Source organism: Artemia sp. Qi Xiang Cuo, chromosome 8, assembly GCF_049724085.1.
Source record: "Artemia sp. Qi Xiang Cuo chromosome 8, ASM4972408v1, whole genome shotgun sequence".
Classification (NCBI taxonomy): Eukaryota; Metazoa; Arthropoda; class Branchiopoda; order Anostraca; family Artemiidae; genus Artemia; species Artemia sp. Qi Xiang Cuo.
The window spans coordinates 59699524-59718051 of NC_142801.1; the positions used below are offsets into that span (position 1 = coordinate 59699524).

An 18528-nucleotide genomic window follows, 5' to 3' on the forward strand; every position below is an offset into this window, starting at 1 on the left:
ATTCGAAATGAACTTTGAAAAATCAAGAGAATGTATCTGTGACAAGGTAAACCACGACAAAACACTACTGAAATATTCCAACTCTTGCATTTCAATGAAAGAAATTCAAAATTAACTTTGAAAAATCACGAGAATGTAACTGTGACACTGTAAACCACAACAAAACACTACTGAAATATTCCAACTCTTGCATTTCAAGGAATGAAATTTACAATCAACTTTGAAAAATCAAGAAAATGTAACTGTGACAAGGTAAATCATGACAAAACACCCTTGAATTATTCCAACTCGTGCATTTCAACGATAGAAATCGAAAATGAACTTTGAAAAATCACGAGAATGTAACTGTGACAAGGTAAATCATGACAAAACACTACTGAAATAACCCAACTCTTGCATTTCAATGAAAGAAATTCAAAAGAACTTTGAAAAATCGAGAGAATGTAACTGTATCATGGTAAACCACGACGAAACACTACTGAAATAATCCAACTCTTGTTTTTCAACGAAAAAATTCAAATGAACTTTGAAAAATTAAGAAAATCTAACTGTGACAAGGTAAACCACGACAAAACACTACTGAATTATTCAAACTTGCATTTCAACGAAAGAAATCCAAAATGAACTTTGAAAAATCAAGAGAATGTAGCTGTGACAAGGTAAACCCCGACAAAACACTACTGAAATATTCCAACTCTTGCATTTCAACGAAAGAAATTCAAAATGAACTTTGAAAAATCACGAGAATGTAACTGTGACAAGGTAAACCACGAAAAAACACTACTGAAATAATCCAACTCTTACATTTCAACGAAAAAATTCGAACATGAACTTTGAAAAATTAAGAGAATGTAACTGTGAAATGGTAAATCATGACATAACACTACTGAAATATTCCAACTCTTGCATTTCAAGGAATGAAATTCAAAAGAACTTTGAAAAATCGAGAGAATGTAACTGCGACAAGGTAAACCATGACAAATCACTACTGAAATAATCCATCTCTTGCATTTCAACGAAAAAATTCGAAAATGAACTTTTAAAATCAAGAGAATGTAACTGTGACAAGGTAAACCACGACAAAACACTACTGAAATAATTCAACTCTTGCATTTCAATGAAAGAAACTCAAAATGAACTTTGAAAAATCGATAGAATGTAACTGCGACAAGGTAAACCATGACAAAACACTACTGAAATATTCCAACTCTTGCATTTCAACGATGGAAATTCAAAATGAACTTTGAAAAATTAAGAGAATGTATTTGTGACAAGGTAAAGCATGACAAAACACTACTGAAATAATCCAACTCTTGCATTTCAACGAAAGAAACTCAAAATGAACTTTGAAAAATCAAGAGAATGTAACTGTGAAATGGTAAATCATGACAAAACACTACTGAAATAATCCAATTCTTTCATTTCAATGAAATAAATTCAAAAGAACTTTGGAAAATCGAGAGAATGTAATTGTATCATTGTAAACCACTACAAAACACTACTGAATTATTTCAACTCTTGCATTTCAAAGATAGAAATTCAAAATGAATTTTGAAAAATCAAGAAAATGTAACTGGGACAAAGTAAACCACAACAAAACACTACTGAAATATTCCAACTCTTGCATTTCAACGATAGAAAATCAAAAGAACTTTGAAAAATTAAGAGAATGTAACTGCGACATGGTAAATCATGACGATACACTACTGAAATAATCCAACTCTTGCATTTCAATGAAAGAAATCGAAAATTAACTTTGAAAAATCAAGAGAATGTAGCTGTGAAATGGTAAACCACGATAAAACACTATTGAAATAATCCAACTCTTGCATTTCAATGAATAAAATCAAAATGAACTTTGAAAAATCGAGAGGATGTAACTGTGACAAGGTAAACCATATCAAAACACTACTGAAATATTACAACTCTTGCATTTCACCGAAAGAAATTCAAAATGAACTTTGAAAAATCAAGAAAATGTAACTGCGACATGGTAAACCACAACAAAACACTACTGAAATATTCCAACTCTTGCATTTCAACGATAGAAATTCAAAATGAACTTTATAAAAATCAAGAGAATGAAAGTGTGACAGGGTAAACCACAACAAAACACTACTGAAATATTCCAACTCTTGCATTTCACCGAAAGAAATTCAAAATGAACTTTTAAAAAATCAAGAAAATTTAACTGTGACAAGGTAAACCACAACAAAACACTACTGAAATATATCAACTCTTGCATTTCAACGAAAGAAATTCAAAATGAACTTTGAAAAATCACGAGAATGTAACTGTGACAAGGTAAACCACGATGAAACACTACTGAAATAATCCAAGTCTTGCATTTCAACGAAAGAAATCCGAAATGAACTTTTAAAAATCAAGAGAATGTAACTGTGACATGGTAAACCACGACAAAACACAACTGAAATAATCCAACTCTTTCATTTCAATGAAAGAAATTCAAAAGAACTTTGATAAATCGAGAGACTGAAATAATCCAACTCTTGCATTTCAGTGAAATAAATAAAAATAAACTATGAAAAATCAAGAGAATTTAACTTTTACACGATAAACAACAATAAAACACTACTGAAATATTCCAACTTTTGCATTTCAATAAAAGAAATACAAAATGAACTTTAAAAAATCTAGAGAATGTTACTGTGACAAGGTAAACCACGACGAAACACTACTGAAATAATCCAACTCTTACATTTCAACGAAAAAAATCCAAAATGAACTTTGAAAAATCAAGAGAATGTAACTGTGAAATGGTAAATCATATCAAAACACTACTGAAATAATCCAACTCTTGCATTTCAATGAAGGAAATTCAAAAGAACTTTGAGAAATCGAGAGAGTGAAATAATCCAACTCTTGCATTTCAATGAAATAAATTCGAAATGAACTTTGAAAAATCAAGAGAATGTAGCTGTGACAAGGTAAACCACGACAAAACACTACTGAAATATTCCAACTCTTGCATTTCAATGAAAGAAATTCAAAATGAACTTTGAAAAATCACGAGAATGTAACTATGACACTGTAAACCACAACAAAACACTACTGAAATATTCCAACTCTTGCATTTCAAGGAATGAAATTCACAATGAACTTTGAAAAATCAAGAGAATGTAGCTGCGACAAGGTAAACTATAACAAAACACTACTGAAATATTCCAACTCTTGCATTTCAATGAAAGAAATTCAAAATGAACTTTGAAAATCAAGAGAATGTAACTGCGACAAGGTAAACCATGAAAAAACACTACTAAAATAATCCATCTCTTGCATTTCAATGAAAGAAATCCACAATAAACTTTAAAAATCAAGAGAATGTAACTGTGAAAAGGTAAACCACGACAAACACTACTGAAATAATCCAACTCTTGCATTTCAATGAAAGAAATTCAAAATGAACTTTGAAAAATCAAGAAAATGTAACTGTGACACGATAAACCACAACAAAACACTACTGAAATATTCCAACTCTTGCATTTCAACGAATGAAATCGAAAATTAACTTTGAAAAATCACGAGAATGTAACTGTGAAATGGTAAATCATGACAAAACACTACTGAAATAACCCAACTCTTGCATTTCAATGAAAGAAATTCAAATGAACTTTGAAAATCAAGAGAATATAACTTTTACACTATAAACCATAACAAAACACTACTGAAATATTCTAACTCTTGCATTTCAACAAATGAAATCCAAAAGGAACTTTGAAAAATTAAGAGAATGTAACTGCGACATGGTAAACCACGATAAAACACTACTGAAATGTTCTAACTCATGCATTTCAATGAAAAAAATTCAAAATGAACTTTGAAAAATCAAGAGAATGAAATTGTGACAGGGTAAACCATGACAAAACACTACTGAAATATTCCAACTCTTGCATTTCAACGAAAAGAAATCCAAAATAAACTTTGAAAAATCAAGAGAATGTAACTGCGACAAGGTAAACTACAACAAAACACTACTGAAATATTCCAAATCTTGTATTTCAATTAAAGAAATCCGCAATGAACGTTTAAAATCAAGAGAATGTAACTGTGACACGATAAACAACAACAAAACACTACTGAAAAATTCCAACTGTCGCATTTGAACGTAATAAATATAAAATTAACTTTGAAAAATCACGAGAATGTAACAGTGACAAGGTAAACCTCGACAAAACACTACTGAAATGTTCCAACTCATGCATTTCAATGAAAGAAATTCAAAATGAACTTTGAAAAATCAAGAGAATGAAAGTGTGACAGGGTAAACCTCGACAAAACATTATTGAATTATTGCAAACATTGTATTTCAAAGAAATAAATCCAAAATGAACTTTAAAAACTCAAGAGACTGTAGCTTTGACAAGGTGAACTACAACAAAACACTACTGAAATATTCCAACTCTTGTATTTCAATGAAAGAAATCCGCAATGAACGTTGAAAATCAAGAGAAATTAACTGTGACATGATAAACCACAACAAAACACTACTGAAATATTCCAACTCTTGCATTTCAATGAAAGAAATTCAAAATGAACTTTGAAAAATCAAGAGAATGTAACTGTGACAAGGTAAACCACGACCAAACACTACTGAAACATTCCAACTCTTGCATTTCAACGAAGGAAATTCAAAATGAACTTTGAAAAATCAGACCTTTGGAGGGGGGAGGGGCCGGGGGAGGGGGTCGTTCTGTGTCTCAATGCACAAAAAAAGTATAAAAAATGGGGGAGGGAAGGGGAGGGGAGGAGGAGGAGGGGGAGGAGGAGGAGGAGGGAGGGGGAGGAGGGGAGGGGAAGGGGAGGAGGAGGGAGGAAGAGGGGGAGGGGAAGGGGAGGGGAAGGGGAGGAGGAGGTTAGGCTAGATCAAGTTAGATTAAGGTTAAGTTAGGTTAGGTTAGGTTAGCCTACGTGCGCGCGCGTACGTAGGCTAACCTAACCTAACTTAACCTTAATCTAACTTGATCTAGCCTAACCTAACCAAACAAAAATCAGGAAATTTAACTGTGTCAAGGTAAAGCACGACAAAACATATTTCAACTAAAGAAATCCATAATGAACTTTGAAAAATAAAGAGAATGTAACTCTGACAAAGTAAACCACAACGAAACACTACTGAAATATTCCAACTCTTGCGTTTTAACGTTATAAATTCAAAATGAACTTTGAAAAATGAAGAAAATGTAACTGTGACAATATAAACCACAACCAAACACTACTGAAATATTCCAACTCTTGAATTTCAATGAAATAAATTGAGATGCACTTGGAAAAAATAAGAAACATTAACTTTGACAAGGTAAACCACAACTAAACACTACTAAAATATTCCAACTCTTGCATTTCAACAAAATAAATTCAAAATGAAATTTTAAAAATAAATAAAGTTTAACTTTGAAAATGTAAACCACAACCAAACACTACTGAAATATTCCAACTCTTGATTTTCAACTAAAGAAATTCAAAATTAACTTTGAAAAATCAAGAAAAAGTAACTGTGACAAGGTAAACCACAACCAAACACTACTGAAATACTCCAACTCTTGCATTTCAACCAAAGAAATTCAAAATGAACTTGGAAAAATCAAGAAAATGTAACTGCGACAAGGTAAACCACAACCAAACACTACTGAAATATTCCAACTCTTGCATTTCAACGAAAGAAATTCAAAAAGATCTTTGAAAAATCATGAAAATGTTAGTGTGACAAGGTAAACCAAAACCAAACACTTCTGAAATATTATAACTCTTGCATTTCAACGAAAGAAATTCAAAATGAACTTTGAAAAATCAAGAGAATGTAAATGTGACAAGGTAAACCACAACCAAACACTACTGAAATATTCAAACTCTTGCATTTCAATGAAAGAAATTCAAAATGAACTTTGAAAAATCAAGAGAATGTAACTGTGACAAGGTAAACCACAACGAAACACTACTGGAATATTCCAACTCTTGCATTGCAACGAAAGAAATTCAAAATGAACTTTGAAAAATTAAGAAAATGTAACTGTGACAAGGTAAACCACAACCAAACACTACTGAAATATTCCAACTCTTGCATTTCAAATAAAGAAATTCAAAATTAACTTTGAAAAATCATGATAATGTAACTATGACAAGGTAAACCACAACCAAACACTACTGAAATATGCCAAATCTTGCATTTAAACGAAAGAAATTCAAAATTAACTTTGAAAAATAAAGAAATTGTAACTTTGACAAGGTAAACCACAACCAATCACTACTGAAATATTCCAACTCTTGCATTTCAATGAAAGAAATTCAAAATGAACTTTGAAAAATCAGGAAAATGTAACTGTGACAAGGTAAACCACAACCAAACACAACTGGAATATTCCAACTCTTGCATTTCAACGAAAGAAATTCGAAATGAACTTTGAAAAATCAAGAAAATGTAACTGTGACCCGGTAAACCACAGCCAAACACTACTGGAATATTCCAACTCTTGTATTTCAACGAAAGAAATTCAAACTGAACTTTGAAAAATCAAGAATATATATTTGTGACAAGGTAAATCATAACCAAACATTACTGAAATATTCCAACTTTTGCATTTCAACGAAAGAAATTCAAAATGTACTTTGAAAAATCAATAAAATGTAACTGTGACAAGGTAAACCACAACAAAACACAACTCAAAAATTCCAAAACATGAATTTAAAAGAAAGAAAATCAAAATGAAACTATGAAAAATTAAGAAAATGTAACCATGACAAGGTAAACCACAACCAAACACTACTGAAATATTCCAACTCTTGCATTTCAACGAAAGAAGTTCAAAATGAACTTTGAAAAATCAAGAAAATGTAACTGTGACAAGGTAAACCACAACCAAACACTACTGAAATATTCCAACTCATGCATTTCAACGAAATAAATTCAAAATTAACTTTGAAAAATCAAGAAAATGTAACAGTGACACGGTAAATAACAATAAAACACTACTGGAATATTCCAACTCTTGCATTTCAACGAAAGAAATTCAAATGAACTTTAAAAAATCAAGATAATGTAACTGTGACAAGGAAAACCACAACCAAACACTACTGAAATATTCCAACTCTTGCATTTCAACGAAAAAAATTCAAATTGAACTTTGAAAAATCAATAGAATGTAACTTTCACAAGGTAAACCACGTCTAAACACTACTGTAACATTCCAACTCTTGCATTTAAACGAAAGAAATTCAAATGAACATTGAAAAATCAAGAAAATGTAAGAATGACAATGTAAACCACAACCAAACATTACTGAAATATTCCAACTCTTACATATAAATGAAAAAAATTCAAAATTAACTTTAAAAAATCAAGAAATTGTAACCCTGACAAGGTAGACCACTACCAAACTCTACTGAAATATTCCAACTTACATTTCAACGAAGGAAGTTTACAATGAACTTTGAAAAATCAAGAAAATGTAACTGTAACAAGGTAAACCACAACGAAACACAACTGAAATATTCCAACTCTTGCATTTCAACGAAAGAAATTCAAAATGAACTTTGAAAAATTAAGAAACTGTAACAATGACAAGGTAAACCACAACCAAACACTACTGAAATATTCCAACTCTCGCATTTCAACGAAAGAACTTCAATATAAAATTAGAAAATTCAAGAAAATGTAACTGTGACAAGGTGAACCACAACCAAACACTCCTGCAATATCACAAGTCATGCATTTCAACGAAATAAATTAGAAAGGAACTTTGAAAAATCAAGAAAATGTAACTGTGGCAGGGTAAACTACAACAGCACACTACTGAAATATTCCAACTCTTGCATTTCAACGAAAAAAATTCAAAATAAACTTTGAAAAATCAAGAAAATGTAACTGTGACAAGGTAAACCACAACCAAACACTACTGAAATATTCCAACTGTTGCATTTCAATGAAAGAAATTCAAAATGAACTTTGAAAAATCAGGAAAATGTAACTGTGACAAGGTGTTTCGTTGTGGTAAACCACAACGAAACACTACTGAAATATTCCAACTCTTGCATTTCAACGAAAGAAATTCAAAATGAACTTTGAAAAATCAAGAAAATGTAACTGTGACAAGGTAAACCACAACCAAACACTACTGAAATATTCCAACTCTTGCATTTCAACGAAAGAAATTCAAAATGAACTTTGAAAAATCAAGAAAATGTAACTGTGACAAGGTAAACCACAACCAAACACTACTGAAACATTCCAACTCTTGCATTTCAACGAAGGAAATTCAAAATGAACTTTGAAAAATCAGACCTTTGGAGGGGGAGGGGCCGGGGGGAGGGGGTCGTTCTGTGTCTCAATGCACAAAAAAAGTATAAAAAATGGGGGAGGGAAGGGGAGGGGAGGAGGGGAGGAGGAGGGAGGATGAGGAGGGGAGGAGGAGGGGGAGGAGGGGAGGGGAGGGGAAGGGGAGGAGGAGGGAGGAGATGGAGGGAGAGGGGCCCCTTTGGGGGGCCAAAGGGGGGAGGGGCCCTTTGGCCCCTGAAATATTCCAACTCTTGCATTTCAATGAAAGAAATTCAAAATGAACTTTGAAAAATCAGGAAAATGTAACTGTGACAAGGTAAACCACAACCAAACACTACTGAAATATTCCAACTCTTGCATTTCAATGAAAGAAATTCGGAATGAACTTTGAAAAATCAAGAAAATGTAATTGTGACAAGGTAAACCACAACCACACACTACAGAAATATTCCAAAACTAGATATTCACCGAAAGAAATAAAAACTTAACATTGAAAAATCAAGAAAATGAAACAGTGACAAGGTAAACCACAACCAAACACTACTGAAATATTCCAACTCTTGCATTTCAACGAAAGAAATTCAAAATGAACTTTGAAAAATCAAGAATATGTAACTATGACACGGGAAACCACCACGAAACACAACTGAAATATTCCAACTCTTGCATGTCAACGAAAGAAATTCAAAATGAACTTTGAAAAATCAAGAGAATGTAACTGTGACACGGTAAACCACAACCAAACACTACTGAAATATTCCAACTCTTGCATTTCAACGAAGGAAATTCAAAATGAACTTTGAAAAATCCAGAAAATGTAACTGTGACAAGGTAAACCACAACCAAACACAACTGAAATATTCCAACTCTTGCATGTCAACGAAAGAAATTCAAAATGAACTTTGAAAAATCAAGATAATGTAACTGCGACACGATAAACCACAACCAAACACTACTGAAATATTCCAGCTCTTGCATTTCAACGAAGTAAATTCAAAATGAAACTTAAAAAATCAAGAAAAAGAAACTGTGACAATGTAAACCAAAAACAAACCCTACTAAAATATTCCAACTCTTGCATTTCAACGATGGAAAATCAAAATGAAGTTTGAAAAATCTAGAAGATGTAACTGTGACAAGGTAAACCACAACCAAACACTAGTGAAATAATCCAACTCGTGCATTTCAACGAAAGAAATTCAAAATGAACTTTGAAATATTACGGGAATGTAACTGTGACATGGTAAACTACAACAGCACACTACTGAAATATTCCAACTCTTGCATTTCAACGACAGAAATTCAAATGAACTTTAAAAAATCGAGAAGAAGTAACTGTGACAAGGTAAACCACAACCACACACTAGTGAAATATTCCAGCTCTTGCATTTAAACGTAAGAAAATCAAAATGAACTTTGAAAAATCAAGAAAATGTAACTGTGACAAGGTAAACCACAACCAAACACTACTGAAATATTCCAGCTCTTGCATTTCAATGAAAGAAATTCAATATGAACTTTGAAAAATCAGGAAAATGTAACTGTGACAAGGTAAACCACAACCAAACACTACTGAAATATTCAAACTCTTGCATTTCAACAAAAGAAATTCGAAATGAACTTTGAAAAATCAAGAAAATGTAACTGTGACAAGGTAAACCACAACCAAACACTACTGAAATATTCCAACTCTTGCATTTCAACGAAAGAAATTCAAAATGAACTTTGAAAAATCCAGAAAATGTAACTGTGACAAGGTAAACCACAACCAAACACTACTGAAATATTCCAACTCTTGCATTTCAATGAAAGAAATTCAAAATGAACTTTGAAAAGTCAAGAAGATGTAACTGTGACAAGGTAAACCACAACCAAACACTACTGAAATATTCCGACTCTTGCATTCCAATGAAAGAAATTCAAAATAAACTTTGAAAAATCAGGAAAATGTAACTTCGACAAGGTAAACCACAACCAAATACTACTGAAATATTCCAACTCTTGCATTTCAACGAAAGAAATTCGAAATGAACTTTGAAAAATCAAGAAAATGTAACTGTGCCACGGTAAACCACAACCAAACACTACTGAAATATTCCAACTCTTGCATTTCAATGAAGGAAATTCAAAATGAACTCTGAAAAATTAAGAAAATGTAACTGTGACAAGGTAAACCACAACCAAACACTACTGAAATATTCCAACTCTTGCTTTTCAAAGAAAGAAATTAGAAATGAACTTTGAAAAATAAAGAAAATGTAACTCTGACACGATAAACCACAACCAAACACTACTGAACTATTCCAACTCTTACATTTCAACGAAGGAAATTCAAAATGAACTTGGAAAAATCACGGAAATGTAACTGTGACAAGGTAAACCACAACTAAACACTACTGAAATATTCCAACTCTTGCATTTCAACGAAAAAAATTCAAAATGAACTTTGAAAAATCAAGAAAATTTAACTGTGACAAGGTAAACCACTACCTAACACTACTGAAATATTCCAACTATTGCATTTCAAAGAAAGAAATTCAAAATGAACTTTGAAAAATTAAGAAAATGTAACTGTGACAAGGTAAACCACAACCAAACACTACTAAAATATTCCAACTAATGCCTTTCAACGAAAGAAATTCAAAATGAACTTTGAATAATCAAGAAAATGTAACTGTGACAAGGTAAACCACTGGCAAACACTACTGAAATATTCAAACTCTTGCATTTCAACGAAATAAATTCAAAATGAACTTTGAAAAATCAAGAAAGTGTAACTGTGACAAGGTAAACCACAACGAAACACAACTGAAATATTCCAACTCTTGCATTTCATCAAAAGAAATTAGAAAATATATATGAAAAAAAAATAGAATTTATCTGTTAATTTGAAATCAACAACCATACTATTATTAATTAGTACAACTCTTTAATTTCAGAGACAGAATTTAAAAAAGAAATTTGTAAAATCATGTAAATGTAAGTGAGACAAGGTAAACCCCAACCAAACACAATTGAAACATTCCAACTCTTGCATTTCAACGAAGGAAATTCAAAATGAACTTTGAAAAATCAGACCTTTGGAGGGGGAGGGGCCGGGGGGAGGGGGTCGTTCTGTGTCTCAATGCACAAAAAAAGTATAAAAAATGGGGGAGGGAAGGGGAGGGGAGGAGGGGAGGAGGAGGGAGGATGAGGAGGGGAGGAGGAGGGGGAGGAGGGGAGGGGAGGGGAGGGGAAGGGGAGGAGGAGGGAGGAGATGGAGGGAGAGGGGCCCCTTTGGGGGGCCAAAGGGGGAGGGGCCCTTTGGGCCCCGGGGGGGGGGGGGTCTGGGGGAACCGTGAGGGCCGGGGGGCCCTTTGGGAGCCCAGTGGACCTTTGAGGACCGGTGGATTCCTTGGGGGTTGGGGTTGTGGGATTGGACCCCGTTGGGGTTGGGGTAGGGGGATCGGAACCCTTTGGGTTGTGGTAGAGGACCTTACGAAACTGTTAAAATCGAACTTGTGTATCATAACGACCACATAGTTTTAGCCTCAAATTCTCTTCTATAATCATCTTTTAGAATGTCTCTAACTTTTTTGCGGAAAGAATTCCATAAAATGGTTAAAACGGTTTCGCCCAAATAATCTCTAAACGTAATTTTAGCGTGTTCCTTTTGTTTAGCATCCCTATGCTTTCACATTTGAAATTACAAAAGAAACCCTTTCGCGCGCTAAGATCAAAACATTTGGTCGGAAACGATTCTTCTGGAAGAACTCCAAATTAATTCCCTTTCGTGAATCAATTCTCTTTAGAACAACAAATTAATTCCCCTCTGCAAAAATCTGCAATTATATCTGCAACGTATTTTTTTTGCCAGAAGAAAAATATACGAATATAGAAGTTCGTTTTCTTCCAACTTCACTTTTCATCTTTGTCACTGTAGTCATAAATATATGCCTATCTTGGAAGTTATTTAGAATATAAGTTAGAAGTGTGATATTGACAAGTGAAGATTCTGTGGCGTCAAACCAGGAAAATTGAAGGGGGAGGGGGGAGAACCTTTCTCAGATATTAGTTTCCTTGTAACTGAACTAAACAGGTTTATTAATTTTCTCTTTTGTAAATTTGCTGATAATAAAACAAAATTTCAAACAAAACTTTTTCTTCTATATTTTTCAAAGAAACAAACCAAAAGCACCAACTGATAAAAATGAGAAAAAATAGAACTGCTTTGTCTGAAAATTGTCGCCACATACTGCTACAGTCCAATTCTACCGCTATAGAAGCGACTACGCTACAGTCCGAAATTATTATCCTTTTACTCCCATTCGACAGCAACTACCGACTGCTTCTAATATTAATTAATTATATCGGCCCACTTTCTAAGTTCAATGTATAAAACTAGGCCCCCTTGCTTGTTCCAACTGCTCTATTCATCTTTGTCATTGTAAGCATAATATAAGCTTATCCTGGAAGCTATTAAGAATATAAGCTAAGTAGGAAACTGACAAATGAAGAGTCAGTGGCGTCAATTCAGGTAAATGGGGGGGGGGGGTTAAATGTGTTTTTTAACATCTAAAGGTGGTGACAAATTTGACGTTTTTTTCAATTTTTTTTAATAAAAATACCAAAAAAGGCATTTTCAATGAAAATATGACGAAATAGGTGTTTTTCAAATCTAGGAGAAGGAGAAAAAATTCAAGAGTGGGATCTCAGGGCCACCACCATCGCCAATTGACGCCAGTTTAAAAAAAAAAAATACCGTAAACTGATAGGTAAAATTAAATAAATTCCTCAGAAATACGTTTTATTTTTTCCAAATAATGTGCCATTACTCCATGTCTACTTTCTCCAACAAATCAAAACCCTATGTCCTTTGTAAATGTGCAGACAATTAAGGCCGTAACCAGAGGGGCGGGTTAGGGGGTTTGAATCTCCCCCCCCCTAAATATATGTTCGACTGGCGAAAACATAACAAAAATGAATATAAACAAATTTTAGATGCGTTCTTTAGTTTTCTTTGTACCCCCCCCCCTCACCCCCGAAAAATCCTGCTTACAGCCCTGCTAACAATAAAACAAAATTTCAAAATAAGCTTTTTCTTCTATATTTTTCATTAAAACAACCCAAACATCAATTGACAAAAATGCAAAAAAAGAACAGAACTGCTTTGTTTGAAACTTTGTGCTAGCTACTACTTGAGTCCACTGGCACGGCTATAGGAGCAACTACACTAGACTCCAAAATTATTGCCCGTTTGCTCCTCCCCAACTGCAACTACCATGTTTCTACTACGAATTAATCTATCTGCCCACTTTCTAAGCTCAATGTGTAAAACTGAATCCCTCCTTTTCTTCCTGCTTTCCTATTTATCTTTGTCATTGTAATAATAATAATATCCTGAAAGTTATTCAGAATATAAGTTAGAAGTAGTATATTGAAAAAAGAAGAGTCAGTGGCGACAATTCAGGAAAATTGGGGGCGGAGGGGGAGCAAAAAGTTTTTTTTTATATCTGGGGAATGAGGGGCAAATCTGTCGTTTTTTCTACGGAAATACCATAAAAAGGCATTTTTCAATCAAAATGCCCTCAAATAGGTATTTTCCAAAATATGAGGGAAGACAAAAGTATACGTGTGGCGGGCGCAGTTCCCCCCCCCCCACGCAATTGAGGCCACTTAAAAGAGTAACAATATACTGACAAGCAAAATTACATCAATTCCTCAGAAACACGTTTTGTTATTTCTAAATAATCTGCCATTGCTCCATTTCCGCTTTCTCCACAAATCAAAACCTTACTCACACACTGAATTTCCTTATAACTGAATGAAAGAAGTTTATCAATTTGCTCTTTTGTAACTGGATGCTCCCACATCATCGTGTTCATAGCAGGAGCAAATAACAAAGGCTTTGACAAGTCCCAGGCTCTTGCCACACATGTTAACAGATTATCACATAGCCCATTTGCTATTTTGCCTAAAGTATTGGCATCTAGTGGAGCAATTAGAAATAAATCTGCCCATTTTCTAAGTTCAATGTGTAAAACTGGGTCACCTCGCTTCTTCCAACTGTCCCATTCATCTTTGTCACTGTAAACTATGACACTTTTATCAATATCTTCAAAACTAAAAAAATGTTTTGCGTTTTCTGTTGCTACTAATCGGACACTGTAGCCTAAGGCTGTTAGTTCATTAACTATGAATGGTACTTTTATTGAAGCAACGCTCCCCGTACAGCCAACTAGAACATTCTTCATTCTTGGACCTGTAACATAAAGAAATATAATTGTTTGTCTTCTGAAATAAACAACACTTATGTTCGGGACAATGAAATCTGACTGTTTGAACTGGTTGATTGGAAATCACAGACAAAAGGTGTATGATAGAGATGTCCAACAAAACAATTTTTCGGTAATTAGCAAATCAATTGATCAACTGTAGACAATTGAGGCGGGTGTCCTGAAAATCAGATCATTTGCTCCTCTTCTTTCTGGGTTGGGTTGACAATATCCTCTTCTTTCTGGGTTGGGTTGACAATATCCTCTTCTTTCTGGGTTGGGTTGACAATATCCTCTTCTTTCTGGGTTGGGTTGACAATATCCTCTTCTTTCTGGGTTGGGTTGACAATATCCTCTTCTTTCTGGGACAATATATCCCAATCTTTGAATTGTTATTCTTTTCTAATGATGGATTCCTAGGCTTCTTCTTGGGACAACTCACTTGCGGCTGAACGAGACCATAAAATTGGGACTAGTGTCTTTAGTTTCTTCCAAAAATGTTTCATAAATAATCTCTGTTAAAAGCAAATTTATCTGAATATGTGGTCTTTACAAAAAAAAAGTTGAAAGAATGGAATATGACTTAGGCTATAAAACAATCAAAAAATTTTTACCAATTATTATTATTTTTAATCTTATTATTGTTTAATGGGTATTGCTTCAAAACATAAAATGATCGTTTAATAAAGACGGTCAACATACAGTATCATCACCACGCATAGCTTGAAGGCACGCCTTTTCAACACAGAGGGATAGGTCAGTTGGACATCTGTGTTATATACTTTTGTCTGTGATTGGAACTTACAAAACCGTATATGAATTAAACTAGAATTCAGTTTTTACTGAAAAACATCTCCATATGCAGTTATGCAGTTTTTGGTAATAGCACGTGCCAAATTTAAAAAGAATAAACGTGGGTTATAAATCGACAAAGATGACCTAAAGACATATGGCACCAAACAGCTTAAGAAGTAATAGTTTTCCTATGAAAGTGTAGTGGTCTTTGAGAATCAAAAGATTGTTAATGTTAGAAGTTTTAGGGATGAAAAGCATAATCAAATTTAAATGATAAGTTTTGCTTGTTTATTTTCACGGTTTAACCTGGCAACACTGACAAAACTGGGACACCGCCCGGTTTTCATGTATGAATGGACCTAAAATGGTTCCAGGCGATAAAATATTTGTGTTTCGACGCATGACGATTAAGGTCGTATCCAGGCTTTTTGTTGAGGAGGGGGGATATTAAAAAACGTATCACAAATATGTTTATATGCATTTTGTTACGCTTTTACAAGCCAGACAAAATGCATTTCGGAGGGGGGGGGGACAAACTCCCTCCCCCTCCCCCTAGATACGACCTTGAAGGCGACAATTTTTTTTTATGTATTTGGTGCTTTAATGAAATTGATTTCTTATGATTTCTATGTACCTAGAGACATTTCTTCGCGTCCATGGTTTTCGGTTTTTGATAGTTTTTAGGGGAGGTAGCAATAATTTTTTGTTTATTATGTGTTTTGTAAATAAATCCTTCTCTCTCTGGGACGTTTGTGAACAACTAAAATATTCTTCATTTTTGGACCTTTAACATAAATAAAAATAAATGTTTGTTTTTCTAAACTTAATTATAAGAAAAAGAAGAAGAAACTAATTTATTAGGAAAAAAAAGAACAAAATATATAAAAATGGTAAGCCAATAAGCTCTAAGGAGCCGCTGCGGCTAAAATAGGTAATAATTTTCTTCATACAGCTATGGGACAAAAGAAAAAAAAGGAAAAGGAAAGAAACTATTAGCATGAATAATGATATTCACAAAAGTGAACTAATCAAAATATATAAAGTTACCTCAAATCATTCAAAAACGGAAAAAATCTCTGACCTAAGTAGAACCCTATCAGGAGGTCCCATGTGGCACCCCTACTGCCACCTATAACTTTTTTGCACCCCAAATAAGGGCATAGCCACCCTAGTGAGAACACGTGGTTAATGGGGTCAATGACCTCTTTTTCCAAGGTCGATTTATTTGATGTTTCTATGTGTAATAACTCCGGGGCGAAGGTTGCACATGCGCATTGAATTCTAACGGGAGCAATATTATTGATCTAGGACTCGAGGGGGAAGTGAATTTCCGAGAAATTGATTGCGTAATCGAAGGGGAAGTGAATTTCCGAGAACTTGATTGCGTAATCGATCGCGAATGTCATGGTGTCCAGAAATAGTATTTGTTGTTGTTGCTATCGAGCCAAAATGTTATGAGTTTCCCGGAAACAGTTAGATCACGTGTTTCCTTCTCAGCCAATCATCGAGTCGTTTACATCCCCCTTCTCAGCCAATCAGAGACATTCTTACATATGATTTTCCCTGTTACATAACAATTCACCCTTGAGATTTCGTATATAACGGGTGTGCAATGTGATTCAATTATCAGAAAGTATTTTGACGCTTTGTAAACAACAATGGATTAATTTGATGAACTTGAAGCCTTGGCAACTTCAATTTACCATGTAAGTACATTTTTTATTTTCAAACGAATTTTCCATGGACATCCTTCCCTCTATATTTCCAGCTAAATCCCCCCTCCCTCTACCATTGTTTTACAACCAAATTCTCGCATAAAGAAATAGCATTTCCATGGACATCCTTCCCTCTATATTTCCAGCTAAATCCCCCCTCCCTCCACCATTGTTTTACAATCCCAAATTCTCGCAAAAAGAAATAGCATTTCGATAAATTCCTTCCCTCTATATTTCCAGCTAAATCCCCCTCCCTCCACCATTGTTTTACAACCAAATTCTATCAAAACCAAATACCAGTTCTATAAATTCATTCACTCTATAGTTCAATCTCTATCCCCCCTCTCTCCACCATTGTTTTAAAAAACCAAATTCTAGCCAAAAGAAATAGCATCTCAATAAATTCCTTCCCTCTATATTTCCAGCTAAATCCCCCTCCCTCCACCATTGTTTTACAATCCCAAATTCTCGCAAAAAGAAAGAGCATTTCTATACATGCCTTCCCTCTATATTTCCAGCTAAATGGCCCCGCCAGCCCCCCGTGTTTTACACGCCCAATTTATCGCATAAATAAAAACAATGTATATAAATTACTTCCCTCTATATTTACAGCTAAATCCCCCCCCCCACCATTGTTTTAAAACCAAATTCTTGCAAAACGAAATACCATTTCAATAAATTCCTTCCCTCTATATTTCCAGCTAAATCCCCCCCCTCCCTCCACCAGTTTTTTAAAACCCCAAATTCTAGCATAAAGAAAAAATTATCCTTCCCTCTATATTTCCAGCTAAATCCCCCCCACCATTGTTTTACAACCAAATTCTCGCAAAAAGAAATAATTCTCCTTCCCTCTATATTTCCAGCTAAATCCCCCCCCCCGCCTCCCACTCTAATACAAACTCCACTATGCTATCTTTATAGTCGTTAGAAGACTATAAAACATGCTCTGTTTAACCATCTAAACCCACCACTCCTTACGACTTTAATTCTTGCAATAGAAATAATACTCTTTTTATCGATATAATTCTTGCTTTCTCTATTTCTATCTATAGTGACAACCCTTAGCTATTAATAAACCGTTTCTATTTAAGCCGCCGCTAGCTTGACTTAAACATTTCCGCTATGATTTAAACAGGTGATAATTACTGTCATCCCTTTAAAAGTACATCCGGCCTCATAATCCTTACGTTAGCGGCTTAACCAAAGGGTCTCACAGTAAAAAGGATAATTTTGATCAAATTAACATCATAGCTTCTTCATCGCAAATTTGACTTTTGCTTTACTGAAAAGGGCCCGGGATTTTTAAGAAAAAGAATAAATAACTTTATTATGCGTAAATTGAATAGCATTTTATTCCTGAGTTTAGTATATTTCTCGTAAATTTTAACTTTTGCTTTACTTAAAATGGGGGGGAGGGGCTTTTTTGAGACAAATGTTTTCTAGACAAAATTATGGCTAGGTTAGGTTAGGGGAG

General features: G+C 34.1%; 2 protein-coding genes across 2 annotated transcripts in view; both read right to left on the reverse strand.

Annotated features, from left to right (window-relative positions):
• Positions 1–12177: 12177 nt before the first annotated feature.
• Ppcdc (phosphopantothenoylcysteine decarboxylase) lies at positions 12178–14523 on the reverse strand. The gene has a single exon (XM_089093641.1). The coding sequence runs from the start codon at positions 14521–14523 to the stop codon at positions 13978–13980; it is 546 nt and encodes a 181-aa protein (XP_088949767.1). The 3' UTR covers positions 12178–13977.
• The window catches only part of LOC148949648 (cytochrome c oxidase assembly protein COX19), a 51909-nt gene continuing 47775 nt past the window's right edge, over positions 14395–18528 (reverse strand). The window contains exon 3 of the mRNA XM_089093642.1: positions 14395–14531. Coding sequence (XP_088949768.1) covers positions 14520–14531 — 12 coding nt within the window. The 3' untranslated portion in view covers positions 14395–14519. The remainder of the gene's footprint in view (positions 14532–18528) is intronic.

Coding starts and splice junctions, on each gene's coding strand:
- Ppcdc (XM_089093641.1), bottom strand. CDS start 14,523: ATGAAGAATGTTCTAGTTGGCTGTACGGGGAGCGTTGCTTCAATAAAA.